This window comes from Leucoraja erinacea, chromosome 11 (genome assembly GCF_028641065.1).
Source record: "Leucoraja erinacea ecotype New England chromosome 11, Leri_hhj_1, whole genome shotgun sequence".
NCBI classification, from domain to species: Eukaryota; Metazoa; Chordata; class Chondrichthyes; order Rajiformes; family Rajidae; genus Leucoraja; species Leucoraja erinaceus.
In genome coordinates, this window is record NC_073387.1 from 7,882,851 (window position 1) to 7,902,819 (window position 19,969).

Genomic DNA, 19,969 nt, shown 5'->3' on the forward strand with positions numbered 1-19,969 from the left:
ATTATGCCTTTATAGCACTGATTATTGTATCAATGGATGGGCCTACTGAGAATAAAGTTGAGCGCAGAAGCATCAGGTAGGGAAGACTAAGAGAAGGAGGGTTACAGTTGATGACTTTGAGTGAATTATTTAATGCAACATTGTTATTGAGGAACGTGTCAGGTAGAATACCAGCTCTGTGCTGACGTAGTAACAGTATTGAGATTCAACTGCTCCATGGTGCAGCTGGTAGAGTTGCAGCCTCACGGTGCCAGAGGCTCGTGTTTTACCCTGACCTTGGCTGTTGTCTTTGTGGAGTTTACAATGTTCTCCCTGTGACCACATGGGTTTTGCTCTGTGTGCATCGGTTTCCTCCCCCATCTCAAAGGCACGCGGGTTTGTAGGTTAATTAACCGGAAAGAAAATTGGCCTTGTTTGTTAATTGGCCACTGCCCCTAGTGTGCAGGGAGTGGATGATAAAGTGGGATAGCATAGAACGGAGGCAAAGTGGTGCAGCGGTAGAATTGCTGCCTTAAAGCACCAGACACACGGGTTCGATACTGACAATGGGCGCTCTCAGTGCGGAGTTTGTACATTATCCCCGTAACTTGTGTGGGTTTTCTCTGGGTGCTCTGGTTTCCTCGCACACTCCAAAGACATACAGGTTTGTAGATTAATTGGCTTAGTAAAATTGTAAATTGTTCCTAATGTGTGTAGGATAGTGTTAGTACATTTGCTGGTACTTTTGCTTTCTTGTTAAAATTAGAGGCTTTCACACTTATTTGTGAAGTGACACAGCTGGCGTCCTGGTGCCTTCGTAACAACCTGGAGTTCAATGCTCTGAAGACAGTGGAAATTATAGTAGACTTTAGGAGAACTCCCCCTCCCCTCCCCCCACTCACCATCAACAACACCTCAGTCACATTTGTGGAGCCTTTTAAGTTCCTTGGAACCATCTTCTCCAAGGACCTTCAATGGGAGGCCACCATGGACTCCACAGTCCCAACAGAGGATGTACTTCCTGCGGCAGCTGAGGAAACACAATCTGCCACAGGCAATGATGGTCCAATTCTACACTGCCATCGTAGAGCCTGTCCTCACCTTCTCCACCATATCTGGTTTGGCTCAGCCTCCAAGCACGACATCCGGAGGCTGCAGTGAATCGTTCGATCAGCTGAGAAGTTTGTTCACTGCAACCTTCCCCCCATTGACGAACTGTACACTGCAAGGGCCAGGAAGCGAGCGGGTAAGATCATCTCTGACCCCTCTCACACTGGCCATGAACTCTTTGGTAGGCAAAGTGCATAAAAACAGCTTTTTTTGCACGAGCAGTAGCTCTACTCAATCACCAAAAGTCTGTATCCTCCTTTTGCTCTGGTATTTTATTTCATTCACATGTTTAAACTATAATGTTTTATTCTTTATGTTTTAATGCTTTATGTTTCATGCTTCATTGTACTGTATGTCATGTTGCTACTTGCGAGCGGAGCACCAAGGCAAATTCCTTGTATGTGTACATACTTGGCCAATAAACATTCATTTATTCATTCCTTCACTTATTTAACTTTGGTGATGATATAAAGTGGAAAGGAAGCTTAGCCAGCTGTCAAAGTAACTTGGGTGGTGGTAGCTGTAAGTTTAACTCGGAAAGTTTTTGGGTGGATCTCAAAAATCAGCTCAGAGCCACCTCACCAATGGAAGTCTGTAGCCAAAGTCCTATTCAAAACATTGTGTTTTATATCTGTTAATGGCATGAACATAGAGGCTGTGAATTAATAATGTTGTTTGCTGACAAATTGTTAGGATAAAGAACATCTGTCGTATCCCATACTTGCCTTGGAAATGCATGATGCTAGCATGTGTGTCTTAATTAGGGAGCATTAGATTGTCCAGCATTGACAATGAACTAGAAACTCACAAGTAAATACACATGTATTTGTATTTTTTTAATTAATTAATTAAAGTAATTTTTGTTAAGACTTTGGTTATACAACATGGAAACAGGGCCTACAGCCCATTAAGCCTGCACCAACCAGCAATCACACATGCATTAGTTCTATCCTACACACTGTGGACAATTTAAGGAGTCCAATTGACCTATGAACCTGCACGTCTTTGGATGTGGGAGGAAACCGGAGCACAGAGAAACACCACGTGGTCACAGGGAGAATGTACAAACTCTGTACATACAGCAACCATAGTCAGGTCGAAACCTGGTCCCTGGCGCTGTAATGGCCCTGTTCATTGTACGAGTTCAACGTTGAAAAATCTTCACGAGTCTTCCTGAGCTTACCTGCCGTTAGTGAGTCTTCCCGAGTACCTGCCGTTAGCATTACGAGCCGCTAAGAGACGTCCCCGAGCTCCGTTGTACCTGGTACATTCATTCTCCGTGCTTACCACGAGTTTGATTTTTTTTTTAACTCGGGCGAGCACTTGGAATGAACTCGTACCGTGGGACAGGGCCATAAGGCAGCAACTCTACTCTTGTGCTACTGTGCTGAATGTTCTGATTGAAAGGTGCCTGCAGAGACTCACACAACACTAAGATGACCACAAAGAGTAGTGGGTGGATTCACTTGCACCTCATCCAGCCTCATCTATTGTATTCGCTGTTCCAGGTGTGGACTCCTATATATGGGCGAGAGCAAGCACAGGCTCGGCGATTGTTTTGCTGAGCACCTCTGCTCAGTCTGTTTAGGCCTACGTGCTAAACACTAACTCCCCCTCCCATTCCTACACTGATCTTTCTGTCCTAGGTGTCCTCCAGTGTCAGAGTGAGGCCCAACGCAGATTGGAGGAACAGCACCTCATATTCTGCTTCTGCAGCTTACAGCCCAGCGGTATAATTTTGATTTTCCTCCATCAAGTAACCCTTGCCTTTCCTCTCTCTCCATCCCTCCCCTACTTTAGTCCTTCAAGTAGTTTCACTATCTGTCTGATTAACTTTTCTGATTGTATGCCGCCTTGTCACCTTCCCCTCAGCCAACAATGAATCATTGTAGGTACACAAAAATGCTGGAGAAACTCAGCGGGTGCAGCAGCATCTATGGAGCGAAGGACATAGGCAATGTTTCGGGCCAAAACCCTTCTTCAGACCATTGTACATATCCTTGCTTTGATCTGTAATTTTCACACCTTACCCCTCCATATCTCTAGACTACCTCTCCCCCCCATCTTTCAGTCTGAAGAAGGGTCTCGACCCAAAACGTCACCGATTGCTTCTCACCAGAGATGCTGCCTGGCCCGCTGAGTTACTCCAGCGTTTTGTGTCTATCTTCGGTGTAAACCAGCGCCTGCACACTGAGGTTACACTTTGGCACTGACGGAGTGCCACACTATCAGAGGCACAATAATTAGATGAGAGATCAAATCAAGTCTAGAATGCTTTGTCATTGTGATTCAAATGGTGGATCTTCAAAGCTGGTGCATTGAGGCACTCATGCTTACGAGAAGATGTTTCTCAGAAAGAGAAGTGGGTGAATGTAATTTACCTTTGCTGTTTTAATATTTCCAGTAGCTGAAACCTTTTTCAGAAGTCTGATTACAGATTCTCAGCGATCCGTTTAAAATATTTTTAAAAAAATCTTGGATTCATGAGATGCATCATTGATTTCAAACGACTGAATATGACTCATTCAACTGCTGCTCATTTACATGTGGGAGTTGTGTCTACTTTGTTATACTGCAGCCATTTACCACCATTGTGCTGCAAGGAACGCTTTTTCATGGTAATAAATCAGAGGGTTGCGACAGAGATGAAGGGAGGTACAACAAAACCACTGCACTTAGCTGTGATTTTAGAATTGTAGCCAGAAAGCTCCAGCTCTAAACACTAAAGCCAAATTCATGATAAGAATGAACTCTTGGCAGGGGAAAAAAACATTGGCTGTGAGTCTGAAGAAGGGTCTTGACCCAAAACGTTGCCTATTCCTTTTCTCCAGAGATGCTGTCTGACCCGCTGAGTTACTCCTGCTTTTTGTGTCTATCGTCAGTGTAAACCAGCATCTGCAGTTCCTTCCTACACATGGGATGTGACCCTGGTAATTACTTCTCAACATCCACCAGGGTTGAATCCACTAGAATTTATAAAGACAATAGCACTGAGAGGTTATGGTACAAGAAGGTCCTAGTTCAGTTTTTTTGTGTCATATGTATTCATTGTTTGGGATCTAAGTATCACTGGCAAGGACATCATTTATTGACCGTCCCTACTTGCTTATCGTGAACTGCTGTTCAACTTTTGGTCTGGGTGATGCCACCATATCATTGGAATGAGGTCCAGGATTTGAACCCAGTGAAGGAACAAGTCGGGATGGTGCAGGTTGGAGAAGAGCATAGAGTTGATGGTCTTCTGCTGACTTTGTAATCGTTGGTGGTACAAGTCACAGGTTTGGGAAGTTGAATTGGAATAGCATAACTACTATGCATTTCACAGAAGGTACACACTGCAGCCACTGGGCATGGATGGCAGAGTGAATTAATGTTTAGGTGACGGATAAGGTGCTAATCAAGTGGACTGCTTTGTCTTGGATGGTGTTGAGATTCTTGAGATTTGTTGAAGCTGCACTCATCCAGGCAAGAGGAAGGTATTCCATCATGTTGCTGTCTTGTGCCTTGTAGAAGCTGGAAGTGTAGGAAAGAACTGCAGAAGCCGGTTTAAACCAAAGACAGTCACAAAAAGCTGGAGTAACTCCGCAGGTCAGGCAGCATCACTAGAGAAAAGGAATATGTAACGTTTCGGGTCAAGACCCTTCTTCAGACTGAGAATCATGGGAAAGGGAAACAGAGATATAGACGGTGATGTAGAGAGATATAGACGTGATGTAGAGAGATATAGGGATATATTGATATCAGGCAATAATTTACTCATTTCAGGATACTAGACTTTGACTCGTTCTTGCTGTTCTTGTTTCCACAATATAAATATGACTGGTACATTTCAGTTTCTGGTCAACTATGACCCTACATTGCAGGTGGAGTTTTTATGAAGGTATGGATAATGAGTGCTATGGATAGGTTGTCATGGTCTCTCTACTCTTCAGTGTAAACCAATATCTGCAGTTGCTTCCTGCACATGTATGAGTACAATCAAACAAATACAATGGGCAAGGAGAAAAATACCTGAAAGCAGAATGTGTTAGAGTTTTATAGTGTTAGTGTCGCAGAGAAAATACAGATTTTATACAAGTGCAGTGAGATAGATTGGAAGATTAGGATCACAACCAGTTCATGGGAAAATCGTTCGGTAGTCTGATAACAATGGGGGAGAAACTGTTCCTGAATCTGGTAGTACGTGCTTTCAAACTTTTGTATTTTCTGCCTGATGGGTGAGGGTAGAAAAGACAATGACCGGGGTGAAAATGGCCCTTGAATATACTGGCTGCTTTCCCAAGGTATAATAATAATAATAATAATAATAATAATAATAATAATAATAATAATAATTTTATTTATAGAGCACTTTAAAAACAAACATAGCTGCAACAAAGTGCTGTACATCACTAATCATTGACAAAAAAGTTAATACACACCAAAAATAACAATCAAAAGAAATAGTAGGAAAAGGCATGTAAAATAAAGAAACATCAAAAAAACCACAAACAGAAGCAAAGCCTCAGGCATGGTCAAAAGCCAGGGAGTACAAATGTGTTTTAACACTGGATTTGAAGATGGACAGTGAGGGGGCCTGTCTGATGTGCAATGGCAGGGTGTTCCAGAGTGCTGGAGCAGCAGCAGAGAAGGCTCTATCCCCTCTGAGCCTCCGACTAGACCTCGGTACCTCCAGGAGCAGCTGACCAGCTGACATGAGGGACCGGGCAGGAGCATATGGGTGGAGCAGCTCAGAGAGGTAAGGCGGGGCGAGCCCATTCACAGATTTAAAAAACAAATAACAGTATCTGAAAATGAACTCGAAGGTAGTGTGAAGCGTAGATGTAACCAATGGTGGTTGAGGTGTGCAGGGGAGGGAGGAGGCTGGTTGGATTTTGTTGTGGGTTGGGCTACATCCACAACTCATTTCCAATTCTTACGGTCTTAGGTAGAGCTGTTGCCAAGTAGGGATGCTTTCTATGTGCATCTGTAGAAGATGGTAAGGGTTGTTGGAGACATGCCAGACTTCCTTAGTCATCTGAGGAAGTGCAGGCGCTGGAGGACTTTCTTATCCATAAGAGAAAAAAAAAATAGGAATCAGGGATAGGCCATTTAGGACTGAGATGAGGAAAAACTTTTTCACGCAGAGTTGTGAATCTGCAGAATTCTCTGCCACAGAAGGCAGTGGAGGCCAATTCACTGGATGTTTTCAACAGAGAGTCATGGGCCTGTCCCACTTAGGTGATTTTTCAGAGGACTGCCAGCGACTGTCAAGTTGCCAGCAGTCGCCTGAAAAACCAGGAACTGGAACAGCAACAGTGAGAGTGGACACACACACACACACATACACACACAAGCTCGGTGGACATTTAACTTTACCGGTCGGTTATCCTTGGTTCTGAAAACTACTGCTTACCTTTTTTGTTTTCCCAATGAGCCAATGAAATTCACCGGCTACAACCTACGAGAACCTCCAGAGAACCTTCGACCTCCTGACAGCCAACAGAACCTCCTGGCGACCCACCTACAGCTTGAGAATTCTCGCTACTCTCCATGGCGGCTTAATTCTAGTCGCCGCTAATTTTTCAACATCTTGAAAAACTTGCGGCGACCATAATGAGGCCGCGACTAGTTCCCAGAATGCGGGAACTCCTCACGACCACGAAGGCGACTCCCTGGCAACATGTGGCGACCATGTGGCGACTGCATAGTCTCCTGCAGTTGCCGAAAAAGTTGCTTAAGTGGGACAGGCCCGTTAGATTTAGCTCTTAGGGCTAGAGGAATCAAGGGATATGGGGGAAAAGCATGAATGGGGTACTGATTTTAGATGATCAGCCATGATCATATTGCATGGCAGTGCTGATTCGAAGGGCTGAATGGCCTCCTCCTGTACCTATTTTTCTATGTTTCTATAACATTTGTGCAACTGTACAACATTCTCTCTTAGATGCCGACTTTTAAGATGCTTTTGATTTATCTTATTATTATCTTCTTTGGTTCAGCAACTAGACTTTGAAAGATTATGCACATGTGAAGCACATTGCAACCTTTTTTTCTCTGTCAAATGTACCAGATAAACATGAACAGCAGTTGCTTTCTGCTTTGAAATGCTTACAGTTATTTAAAAATTAGCCTGTCACCATCAGCATGGGAGGTTTAGGTTCTGGGCTTTGTAAATGATTATATTTACGGTTATAGCTGTACTTTACCAGTTGATTTTGAAGCAGCTTTAAATTAGGCTCCTTGAAAATATGACATTGGTCATTAATCAGGAAAGGTTATCGCTACTGTTCCAGTCAATGTCTCCACGACCTTTACAATCGGCTCCAGATCTTCCCTTATCTCATCACTGAAGTGTGATGCACTGATTACTTGTTAGGCCAATATCCCTCAATAACCTAGTTTCTCAGGGGGTCGTTATCGGCACTTTGTAGGAGAAATATTTTTCCTGAGATTAGTTGAATATATTTCTTTGAAACGAGAAGAACAAATGAAGGGCATTCACCTCCCTGGTTAACTTGCAATGGTCAAATAAAAAGCTTTCTCTCCGGGATTCGGTTCGTTTTTAAAAGCTATGTACCAGATATCCCGAGTTAACAATGAGCTATTCTACATTTTCCTTATTCTCCATCCTCTTTGATGTCTCATTTTCACACCTTCCCCTCCTTATCTCTGTGTCTCCCTCTCCCCTGATTCTCAGTCTGAAGAATGGCCTCGACCAAAAATGTCACCCATTCCCTCCATCCACAGATGCTGCCTGTTCTGCTGAGTTACTCCAGCATTTTGTGTCTATCTTTCATTTACCTAACTTTGTCTCATCTCCACATAATCATTTGCCCTTAATATACCATTCTCACGAGAGCATGAATGAAGAGCAGGGATAGATCAAGTGTCTGTTTCAATATGTTCCAGTTCTCAGTACTATCATGACTTATCCTGTGTCTCATCCGCACTGAGGCACAATCCTTATGTCCTCTGATTTATCAAAACCCTTTCTCGCCTTTGTATGTATTGTATATATCTACATATACTGTGAAAGAAAATTCCAAAGCGTTGATCCTTCTCCTCATTCCTAAATGAAAAACCTCTTATCCTGAAACAGTTTGGATGAATTTAAGAATGGAATTATAGTAAGCGTAACAATTCTATCCCTGTACATGGAGTACATGCTCTCCAAACGTTTGTCCCAATCAGTGATCTTGTTGGATATAACATTAACTATTAAACATCACCTTTGTCACAATCCTTTTCTATCTGCCATTCACCTGTATCTATCCATCACTTGCCCGGCTTTGCCCCACCCCAACCTCTCTTTTCCTGCTTTCTCCTCCCTACTCCATCAGTGTGTCGTCCTGAAGTGTCATCTGTCCACAGATGCTGTCTGATCCCTTCGTCTTCCAACCCTTTGTTTTTTGCTCATGATTGCAGCATTTGCACTCTCTTGCACATCTCTATATCCTAGACTAAAGGGCCTGTCCCACTGTATGAGGTAATTCAAGAGCTCTCCTGAGTTTAAGAAAAAATCAAACTCGTGGTAAGTACGTAGAATGTACGTAGCGGGTACGTCAGAACTCGGGACATCTCTTTGCGGCTCTTAACGCTAACGGTAGGTCCTCAGGAAATGCAGTAAGCTCGTGAAGACTCGGGAAGATTTTTCAACATTGTTGAAAAATGTCCACGAGAGCCCCGAGTACCTACGAGTGGCTATTACTGTAATTCTCCGCGTTCGAATCAGGGGAAACTCGGGAGAACTCTTGAATTATCTTGTGGAGTGGGACAGCCACATTAATGGCTTCATTGTGCCAAACCATAGCCCTTGAGGGCCATATTTCCAGTTCAATTTGTTGGTGGTGAGGTTGATCTTAAAAGGCCGTAGGTTGCATTGTCAGTTAAGAGCTCATTATTGTTAAAATCCCGGTAGTCATTAAATGGTGTAAAAGAGGACACTTAAAAATGGGCAGAAAGATTCATGCCAGAGTATGCTTAAGATAGATGAGAAACAAGCTATTGGAAAATATAGGGATCAATAAAGCAGAAAGAAGTAACATTGAAACCATCTTACATGTGTTAGTTCGAGAAGATTAATTAAGGGCACCACTGTGCCTCAAATACTTTTCAGAAATTCAAGTCCTTGTCATCTGATTTGCAAATAATTGCCATCACCACAGTTCGCAGAGTTTTATGTTCATCAAACTGATGACAAATGGTGTGAAAATGAGACTTAGATGGCAGCAGCTTGTCTCCAAGTCAAAAGCCTGGGCATTGATATTCCTTTCAGAAATTGTGCATAATAACCGAGACGGATCCTGTGGTGGTATAGTGAGAAATACTGAATTGTCAGAAGTGGAGGCCTCTGAACGAGACATTAAGCCAAGACTCTGTCCGTTCAAGTGTGAACATAATGTCATTACTTGTGGGATAAATATTGGTCAGGAGCAGAGGAATTAGGCCAATGTTTAGCCCTCCAGCAGCACCATGATAACATCTGCCTGTGCATGACCTATAACCTCCCATTCCCTGCTTGTGTGTCTGTTTAAATGACCCTGAAACAGCACTTTCATGTCCTCTTCAATCCACCCCCTCTCCCCCCCCCCCCCCCCCCCCCCCCCCCCCCCCCCCCCCCCCCCCCCCCCCCCAACATCCTGATAGTGAATTTCAGGCACCCATTAATTTGTGTATAAAATACTTGTTCCGTATGTCTCCTGTAAACTTTCTCCCTCTGACCTTCAACCTATGCCCTTTGGTCTATTACCTTTTCCCCTGGGAAAAAGATTCTGACTGGTTACCTTATCAACACCTCTCATAATTTTATAAACTTCTAACAGCCTCCGGTGCGCTGGAGAAAATAATCGATGTGTGTCCAACATTTCCATATAGTTAGTATTGTCCGATTCAAGCAGTGCCCCTGGGGAACCCCTTCACTAGTCTCACCAAGCCCTCTATCTGCTTCCTGTATCAGAGCAACCAGAACTGCACATAGTATTCCAAATGATAAATGCAACCTAACTAACATTTTATACTGCTGCAACGTGTCTTGCTGACTCTTAAACTTAATGCCTCAACCAAAGAAGGCAAATATGTCCTGTTGCCACCCTATCTACTTGCATTGCCACTTTCTGGGAGTTATGGACTTACTTGTACCTCAATATCCTTCTGTACGTCAATGTTCTGCTGTAGTGCTCCGTCTATTTGTCTATTTTGTAAAGGGACATCTAGGATCTGAAATGATCAGGGTCTTAAGTTCATCTTTTCTGTTTGCCCTGGTGCTCAGAGCTCGTGAATCCAATTGTAGTCCGTGCATCAATGGTGCCTCAGTGACAAGATAGTCCAATCTTCCTAATTGTTACACATTCCATTTGCAATGTGCTAAAGTCTCCCAGAATCCACGCTTAGCAGAGCAAGTTCAGAAAAGAATAGTCTCAAATTATCCCAAATACACACACCCTACTCTGCCTTTGAATAGCACTGTGCAGAATAGGAAATTAACCACGAAGAAAGATTTTCAACGCTGCCAATAGTATCCTGTTGTCTTCAATCTAACTTTTACGGTAGATTTCTGAACCTTTCTCCTGTGTGTAAATCAGCATGAAAGGTTGGACAGACATTACAAATTTATTCAATTAATTTAAATAGTAATAAAAATCTGTATGCTTCAACAGTTGACTGATCTACAATAATGATCTAATAGTGTGAAGTTTAGAATCTGCCCTGTGGCATTTTATTAAAGTCAAGAAACGTAACTGATAGCTTGATGCCCAGTGACTGTTTAAAAACTATCTCTGCAACATAGTGTGCAAGGGATTGAAGTTTTATTTGCACCGTGCTGCAAGATCTGGAATATTAGCTCTTGTACATGTGGCAAATTTACTAATTCCAGGGGCTCCAATGCCTAAATGTTGGATGATGACTGAGATGGAATGGTGGGGAGTGGAGGGTGAAGAATGCTGATGGTGTCCTGGTCCACACGTTCTCTCTAATTGCTACAATGTATACCTTAACATTTCCACAAGTTTCACTGGTCTGTGAATGACCACTGGTGCAAAACCCATCGCCAATAGGTTTCCGAAAACAGACACAAAATGCTGGAGTAACTCAGCGGGACAGGCAGAATCTCTGAAGAGAAGGAATGGGTGACGTTTCAGAAGAAGGGTCTCGATCCGGAACGTCACCCATTCCTTCTCACCAGAAATGTTGCCTGTCCCGCTGAGTTACTCCAGCATTTGGTGTCTGTCTTCGGAAAGATATTGGTTTTCAATGGGTGACCCTTCTGTTCTGATGCATGGAGGCCATGGATGGGAAAGTGGTGCCATCACCTATGTCCTTGCTCTGGATGTTCAACAACTCGCGGCACTAGTGCTCCGAGATAACACAGGAAGTCCCAGTCAACCCACTATAGCTGCAGCATGGGTAGAAACCAAAACATATCAAACAAAGGTCTGTATGGCCGTGTCTGGTAAATGTAAAAGATCCCTTTGGAACTATTAAACAAAATAGAGAGGGTCTGCTAGTATTTACATCTCAGCAGAAACATTAAAAATAAATAACCATATTATCACAGTGCTGTTTGCGAGACCTTACTATGTACAATCTGGCTGCTAAACATCTGATGTAATATTTCAAGTGCAGTTACTTGGCAATTAGTCTCACTGGGTCTTCTGAACGCCTCGCCTCCTTCACGCCATCTTCATTTACTCCCCATCTTTTCTATCGCCCCGTTATTCAAAATCTTTACATTTCTTTTTTTAAAAGAATATCAATTTTCCTCTTCAGTTGCCCGCATTGGCAGAAATAATTCCTCAATACAAAGTCTTCAACAGGCAGGGTTATTTATAACACCCTTATCAATTATCTCCTTCCCAGGCTTGCTGTCTGACAAAAAAACTCCCGTAGTTATATGTAGCAAGGCCAATGTTCACCATTGCTGGAATTACTTCTGAAGCAGTAAATTCTTGCAGGGATGGTTGTTCTTTCTATTGGAAAACATTGGTTTTACTTTCTGTTAAATGGAGTTAGTCAACTGATTTAAAGCAGCGACTATCATTTTGAAATTTTTAGCACTTTCTCTGTGTGATGGATTTGAGCCGTGACTATGCAAAATTAATGTTCCTTTCACTACTGTAACTCTCCCTCTGGTACACAGCAGGACCAATGATTCAATATAGGGAGATATTTTATGGGCTCCATCCAACTGATTGCCTCTCCATGGGAGCCCTTCTCCCACACCCATTCCTACCAGATGCCAACCCAGAACTTAGACCCTGTGTTATTTGGAGTTAAATCCCTGCATCTTGAGGGTGCACAGTGGTGTTGCAGTAGAGTTGCTGCCTTACAGCGCCAGACAACTGGTTCGATCCTGTCCTCGGCTGCTGTCTGCACGGTGCTTGTCCCTGTGACCACGTTTGTTTTTCTCTGGGTACTCCGGTTTCCTCCCACATTCCAAAGATGTGCAGGGTTGGAGGTTAATTAGCTTTGGTAATAATTGTGCATTGTCCCTGGTGTGTAGGTAAAGTGCCAGTATAAGGGGCGATCGCTAGTCGGCACAGACTCAGTGGTCTGAAGGGCCTGTTTCCATGCTGTATCTCTAAAGTCTTAAAGTGTAAATCTTCCAATCCACAATGGAAGTTGTGGGACATTTCCCTTGGAGATGCCGATAAGACAATTGTGCTGTTCACTGGTGAGTACAGGGATAGTACAGAGATGGCATCTGGAATATTGAGAACTGCTTAGGGCCCCATCTTACCTGAGGAAAGATGTGTTGGAGTTGGAGAGGATACAGAGGAGGATTACAAGAATGATCCTGAGGACAATAGGTTTATGAGGTGCATTTGATTCCTTTGGGCTTGTACTCTCTAGAGTTTAGAAAGCTGAGGGGTGGGTGGGCAAGGCAGGGGGGGGGGGGGGGGGATCTTATTGAAGACTAATGAATAATTAAAGGCCTAGATAAAGTGGATGTGGAGAGGATGTTTCCAATTGTGGCAGAGTTTAGAATCATAGAGCACAGCCTTAGAATGAAAAGACATACCTTTAGAATGGAGATAAGGAGGGATTTCTTTAATTTCTTTAGCTAGAAGGTGGTGAATCTATGGAATTCATTGCCACATACAGCAGTGAAGACCAAGTCATTGGGCATTGTTGAATTGGAGATTGATAGGGACTTGATAAGTGAGGATGTTAAAGTTCATGGGGATAAGGCAGGAGAATGGGGTTGAGAAGGAAAAATAAATCAGCCAATAGAATGGCAGAGCAGACTCGATGGACCGAACGGCCTAATTCTGGTCCTATGGGTCAAGATGGTGGGATCATGGGAGTAAATTTACCTATGTCTCTGAGGTTCACTTGACTGTATCTTGTTTTTACAGTTTCCCACTTAATGAAAGGAAATTCTCAAAGGATAATACACTTCTGTAGAAAATTATAGATTCATATTAATAATGCAATAGTGAATTAATCGATGGGGCTGCTGTGGGCAGCAACTTCAAATGAAAATAAAAGAGCACAGGTGACGAAATTAAAAAAAAAAAATGTAATGTGAAAAACACTGAATATTTAGCATTATTTGTGAAGTGAGATAATGTTTCATGTTGATGACATTTTCCTTATTACAATCCCCATAGTGAACATGATGCCAAGTTAAACTAATCTACTCTGCCTGCACATGGTCTATAACCCAAAGCCTCTAAAACACCACTATTGTACCAACCTACACTTTGACCCTGGCAACACGTTCCAGACACCCACTGTACAAAACCTGGCCCACAAATCTCCTTCAAACTTTGCCCCTCTCTCAAAGCTATGCCCTCTCATCTTTGGCATTTTCACCTTGTGGAAAAAAGGTTCTGATAGTCTAACCTAGCCTCTCATAATTTGATATACTTCTATCAGGTCTCTGCTCAACCTCCGACAATGCAGAGAAAACAATCCAAATATGTCCACCCTCCCCTTGTACCTGATACCCGCTAATCCAGGCAGCATACTAGTAAATCTCTTCTGCACACTCTCCAAAGCTACCTCATTTATCCTGTACTGGAGAGACTAGAACTGTATGCAATGCTCTAAATGCAGCCTAATCAAAGCTTATAGAGCTACATCATGACTTCCTGTATCTTGTATGCTGTGTCTCAACCAATGCAGATAAGCATACCATATGCCTTCTGTTCCACTCTTTTTACCAAAGAAAGCAGGTGAGTCCAGGGCAGAGTTGGAATGGGGATGGGAGGAGGGTGGTGGTCATGTGAAAGAGATATTCTGAAGTGGGGTGGAGGTTTTCAAAGCTTTTCATTGTTGATAGGGTATGGTGGCGAAGGTTGGCCATGAGGCATTGTTACCAGAGCAAATAACAGCGGTGATAATGAACATCCTTGTCTATACTGTTCATTATCGCCATGAGGCATTGTTGAGTAGCATTGCTATTCAGGGCTAGTCCTGTTGCAAAGTTGTTATGATCTGTAAGAGGAGGTTGCAGCAGAAAGGGAGGGGAATGTAAGATCAGATCGGACCCAGCATTAGTGATTGTTGAACGTATTGTATGCATTTGGATAAGTGGGTGTTGTTTCTGTTTAAGGGAGTGGGTGAAAGGGTGCTGGGTGGGATGTCACTGAAGGAGAACTAGTAATACATGAAGTGGACCCATCTGACTCGGGCTCCCTGGTGCCGGCTTGGGACTTGTTCACATTGAAGCTAACTTCACAATTGTGTACTTTTTATGTATTTCCCATTAAAATTGAATTATAGCAAATAAAAACATGGTGTTATGTACTCATTATGACATTGTTACTTAAATGTTGTCAAATCTTTCATGGGCAATTGCTACTGTAGTGTAGAGAAATGTTGCAGCGAGCTTCAAAGTGAAGGTTGATAATGGGTTGCAAGTTATTATCCATGATGCTGTAGATAGGTTTGTGGCTGGAGAAGTGGTCCCAATGGGATGGGTTTGGATTCCTGGGATTTGTGGATCAATTCAGGGAAAATGGGTGCTGTGCAAACTGGGTATTTTGTATCTCAACAGGGCTCTAATCCTAACCTTGATGGAATACCCTTATTATTGGCAAAGGTTTAAACTGTGCGGGAACACAGTAGCTCAAGGAGAGTACATGGAACGCTGAGATCTAGAAAATGAGTTGGGAGGCAGAAGAATTATGTTGGAAGGCAAAGAAACCCAGTCTGAAGAAAGTTTGGCAGAATTTAGTTGGGGAAGCACCGAGTTCAGGAAAGAAATGAGATGTTCTGAGGCATAGATAGTAATTGGGAATATGGACCCTGTGGTCGATACTGAAACATGGACAGGATTGGCAAGTCCCATTCCCACACAGCTACAGTTTTCTCAGATTGGGTAGTAGTTAAAAAGGAGGAGTGTCTGCACACAATTGCATCTTTGAGGAGTAATGATATGCTGTAAATGAGGCACTATGGGATGAAAGGACCATATAAATTGAACAATCTCATTACCGGGAGAGTGTAACAGCCATAAGGCACCATGGTGTACTCTTAACATTCACACAGAGAAGCAGATGTAAATAGGCAAGATACTGAGACGAGGAACATAACAAGGAAATTATTGTTGAAGATGGTTGTGCGGCACTGTGGAGCAGCAGTAGAGTTGCTGCCTTACAACGTCAAAGACCCGGGTTTGATCCTGACTGCAGGTGCTTGTCTATACAGAGTTTGTGTGTCCTCCCCTTGACCTGCGTGAGTTTGCCTCCAGTTTCCATCCGCACTCTAAAAACGTGCAGGTTTGTAGGTTAATTGACGGTAAAATTTGTAAATTGTCCCAAGCATGTCTAGGATAGTGTTAGTGTGCAGGGATCATTGGTCGGGGTTGAAGGGACTGTTTCCACGCTGCATCTCTAAACTAAACTAAACTAAATTTCAACTGCTCGAACCTTGACAAAAACAGTAACAGAGTGAAGGATATTAATGCAAACCTTGAAATAACTCACGCCTCAAATGACCTGGCTTTGATCTTGACCAAGTTATGTTTGTGTGGAGTTTGCATGTGTTCTGTGGCACCACTTTGGTTTCCCTTTGGGAGTTTGGGTTTCCTCTTTTGGCCCAAAGAAGTGTTGGTTGGCTTATTGTAATTGTTAAGTGTTATTGGGAATACTCTGAGAGTTGGCATAGTCTGGCCAGGCCATATAAGTTGCCTTCTAAATCAAAAAAACAAATAAGCATTCAGGATAACTTATCTGCAGTGGGTAGATGGTTATCTGCAAAAGCAATAAGAGGGTGGAGAGAACTGGATTTACTACCTCCTCTGGCAGCTTGTCCCAGATTTCAAATATTCCCGATACAAAAAGTTTCCCTTAAATTCCTTTTAAAACTCATTCCTCTATCCTTAAGGCTATGCTATCTTGTTTTTGATACCCGCAGCATGGGGAAAAGATTTCAAGTGTCGACACTATTCTATGCCTTTTGAATTAAATTGGATGAATTTGTTGAGGAATTAAGAAGAAGAGTTGATAAAGGGAATAAAAATAAAACAAAAATCGGTTGATGATGAAATGCTGCAGTCAGCTGGTCAAGTGGCAATCTGTGGAAAGGGATATAGCAGTTCAGATCTCAGGCCCCTCGTCTGTTCTGAGGAAGGAACATTTGATGTCTCCGAGATGGACATTTGATTGAATTTAAATGAATTGATTTAAATTGAAAACTTTATTGTCACGTGGCAAGTCACAGTGAAATTCTTTGCTTGCATACCTGGCCAAGGTATGTAAACAGTCACCCATAAAGGGCATTTACAAAGCTGCAAATTCTCCCCCACTCAGTTCCCCCTTTGTTCTTTCCGCACCTCCCCCCCCCCCCAACGGCATTTTCCCCCATAGCTGGCTCCTCCATTGTTCATTGTTCTTCATGGCAGTTCCCCCATGCCGGGTCCCCATTGTCTATTGATGAAGTCCCACATGGCAGATCGATTAGGAAAGCAAAATAATATGGGATCCAAGCTTGTATCCATGTCGGTTTGTATTAAAATTAATTAAAAAGAGGTTGTGAATAATAATTGATGGGACTTTTTATTTTGTTGGGAGAATGTATGCAATTGTCTTTCAAGTGTTTCAGTGCTTGTTTCTTGCTTTTATGAAAAATATTTATGATTTATATTCAAATATTGGGGCTATAATTAAGAATATTGGAGATAATACTAAAATTCACACAGGACGCTTTGCAACACTCTTCTTATCCTCTCTTCTCCTTGGTATTCTACATTTACTGTACCTGTCCTTTCCTTGTTTTCAAAGGCAATGAAGTGCACATTCTGGATTCAATTGTATTTCATGTGCCCTCTCAATCATTGAAATCTTTCTGCAATGTAGAATTTTCATTTCCACAACCAGCCACACTCCCAGTTTTGGCTCTGAAGAAAGGATGTGATAAGACTATGGAAAGTACTGAGAAGATTTATGAGGACATTGCCAAGGCTGTAGAACTGTCGTTATGAAGAGAATGCTTAGGTTCGGGCTGTTTTTTATTTCTGGAGCAAAGAAAGAAAATATCTAATTGCAGCTCATAAACTAATGAGAGGCTTCGAGAAAGTGAACAGGAAAGATCTATTTCCCGTGTAAGTGAGAGTACTAACCATGGGAATATAGATTGAAATTAATTGCTGGAAAAATAAGAGAGCAATCTCAAATATTTCACCCATAAATGTCTCAATGCCTGACATAATGGTGGAGGGGGTGTTGTTGCTTGAAGATTGTAATTTAAAGAGCTATGGGCCGAGCATAACCGAATACAGGCCCACCACCGACTTTCCACCAACTGATGGTCCGACATCTTCTTTAATCCAGACAAAGTCGCGGGTGCGTTCCGTGTGGCTGGCGCACGCTCTTTCGGGACGTATACCTCCTACCTGAAAGAGTTAGTTCTTTACTTCTATGTTCATTGTTGATTCTTTATTTAAGTATCCAGCAGTCCATGATGCTATAGAGACACGGGAGGGGCATAATTAGTGGCTTGGAGGTGTATTGCTGAATTATTATTACGTGACCTCTGTCGGTCCGGCAAAATGGATAATCCTGCAAGGTTGTGGAACCTAGGGTGCCGGAAAATCGATGGACGACCTGTAGCTCCATATTTGGCCCATGAGAAAATGACAGGTCGAATGAGCCCCTTCAATGCTCTAAGTCTCCATGAATCCGCAATATTAGTTGAGTGGTGAATGTGCAATTTAGGAACTCCCTGGCCATTCCTTCTTTATCTCATGCTTTGTACATCCACTATGGTTTGAAACCCCATCTCAAGACAGCACATATGTCAATAGATTAGTCGTTCAGTAAAGTACTGAAGAATCAGCTCTAGAGTATATGCTTTGGTTTTGGACTGAGACTTTTGACTCCATTTTGCCTTATATTGGATACTGGTCAGCATATGTTCCAATCCGAGAAATGTGGTTAAAATGAGCATTAACACTGGGCACTTATTTTCAATCAGGAAACCAACTTGGATGGTTTGGGTCTGAACACCATGTTGCTGTACAGTTCATGTGGAATCTAGGATTGACCCCATGTTGAGATGCTAAGCCAAGAGGGTGAAAGATGAGTTTATAAAACAACATAAAGTGCAGGAGTAAATTAGTCGGTCAAGCAGCAACTCTGGAAGGTACACAAAAATGCTGGAGAAACTCAGTGGGTGCAGCAGCATCTATGGAGGGAAGGAAGCACCCGCTGAGTTTCTCCAGCATTTTTGTGTACCTTCGATTTTCCAGCAGTTCCTGCAGTTCCTTCTTAAGCAACTCTGGAAGACATGGACAGGTGACGTTTTGGGTCGGGCCCCTTTTCAGACTGTGTTAGAAAGATAATTTATAGTTACAGTCATACTTATACAGCACATTCATACTTGTCGATGCTGAACAAGATTCTACATCTTGACTAGTCCCACCCACCTGCTTGCATTTGGCCCATATCCCTCAAAATGTTTCCTATACGTCCAAATATATTTTAAATATTATTATACTACCTGCCTCAACCTCCTCCTCAGACACCTTGTTACATATACTCACCACACTCTACCTGAAAAAGTTTCCCCTTGACGTCCTATTAAACCTTTCCCCTCTCACATTAAACCAGTGTTCTCTGGTTCCTGATTCTCTTTGCATTCACCTGAGAAAAAGTTACCCCTGGAGAAACTCAGCGGGTGCAGCAGCTCTATGGAGTGAAGGAAATAAACGTTTCCCAAAATCTCTGAAGAAGGGTTTTGGCCCGAAACGTTGTTTTCCTCGTTCCTGCTGCTTCTGAGTTTCTCCAAAAGATGTGTACCTATGCATTCACCATATCTATTCCCTATCTATTCCCCTCATGATCTTGAGGGGAATAGATAGACTGAGCATGATTCCGAACATTTTATTTTTGACTTGGATGTCCAATCTCATGTTATTTCGAGCCCACACCAGGATGACACAAGGGCCCTTTGTATTTTTGTTTAACAGATGCCTCCTCCTTTACCTGGCTGAACTGGTTCTCGATTTAAAAATGTTCTTCTTTAACTCCACTGTACATAGAGGCATTCTTGTGGGAGCTCGTATCCAAGGTACACTCACGTCTTTGGGGGGTGAATAGAATAGTTCTTATGTTGTGTCCACTAAGGCAACCTCTCTCACATATTTTCAAGGTTTCTTCATCTAGAATACACTGTCTGAGATAACAGTGGAAGTAGAGTCACTGACAGCATTTAAGAGGGGTCTAGATGAGCATTTGAATCACACAGAAATAGGAGGCTATGGGCAAAGATGGGATTAATATAGATATGTGCCCACTGGTTGGTGTGGACATGTTAAATCAAATGGTAAGTTTCCATGTTGTATGATTCTACTATTCCCTAACTCTTTGACCAAAGCTTCCTGCTTTGATCTTGAACCAGAGAGTGGTATAGTCTCTGCTTCTAATTTCTCTCCCCTTCTCCCTCTCACACA

At 42.6% G+C, this 19,969-nt stretch overlaps 2 protein-coding genes across 2 annotated transcripts in view; one reads left to right on the forward strand and one right to left on the reverse strand.

The window, feature by feature from the left end:
- The window catches only part of LOC129701436 (dedicator of cytokinesis protein 2-like), a 671,641-nt gene that overhangs the window by 318,043 nt on the left and 333,629 nt on the right, over window positions 1-19,969 (forward strand). The window lies entirely within an intron of this gene.
- Window positions 1-19,969, reverse strand: part of LOC129701437 (protein INSYN2B-like) — a 91,710-nt gene that overhangs the window by 22,441 nt on the left and 49,300 nt on the right. The window contains exon 3 of the mRNA XM_055642617.1: window positions 19,061-19,064. Within this exon, the coding sequence (XP_055498592.1) occupies window positions 19,061-19,064 (4 nt within the window). The remainder of the gene's footprint in view (window positions 1-19,060; window positions 19,065-19,969) is intronic.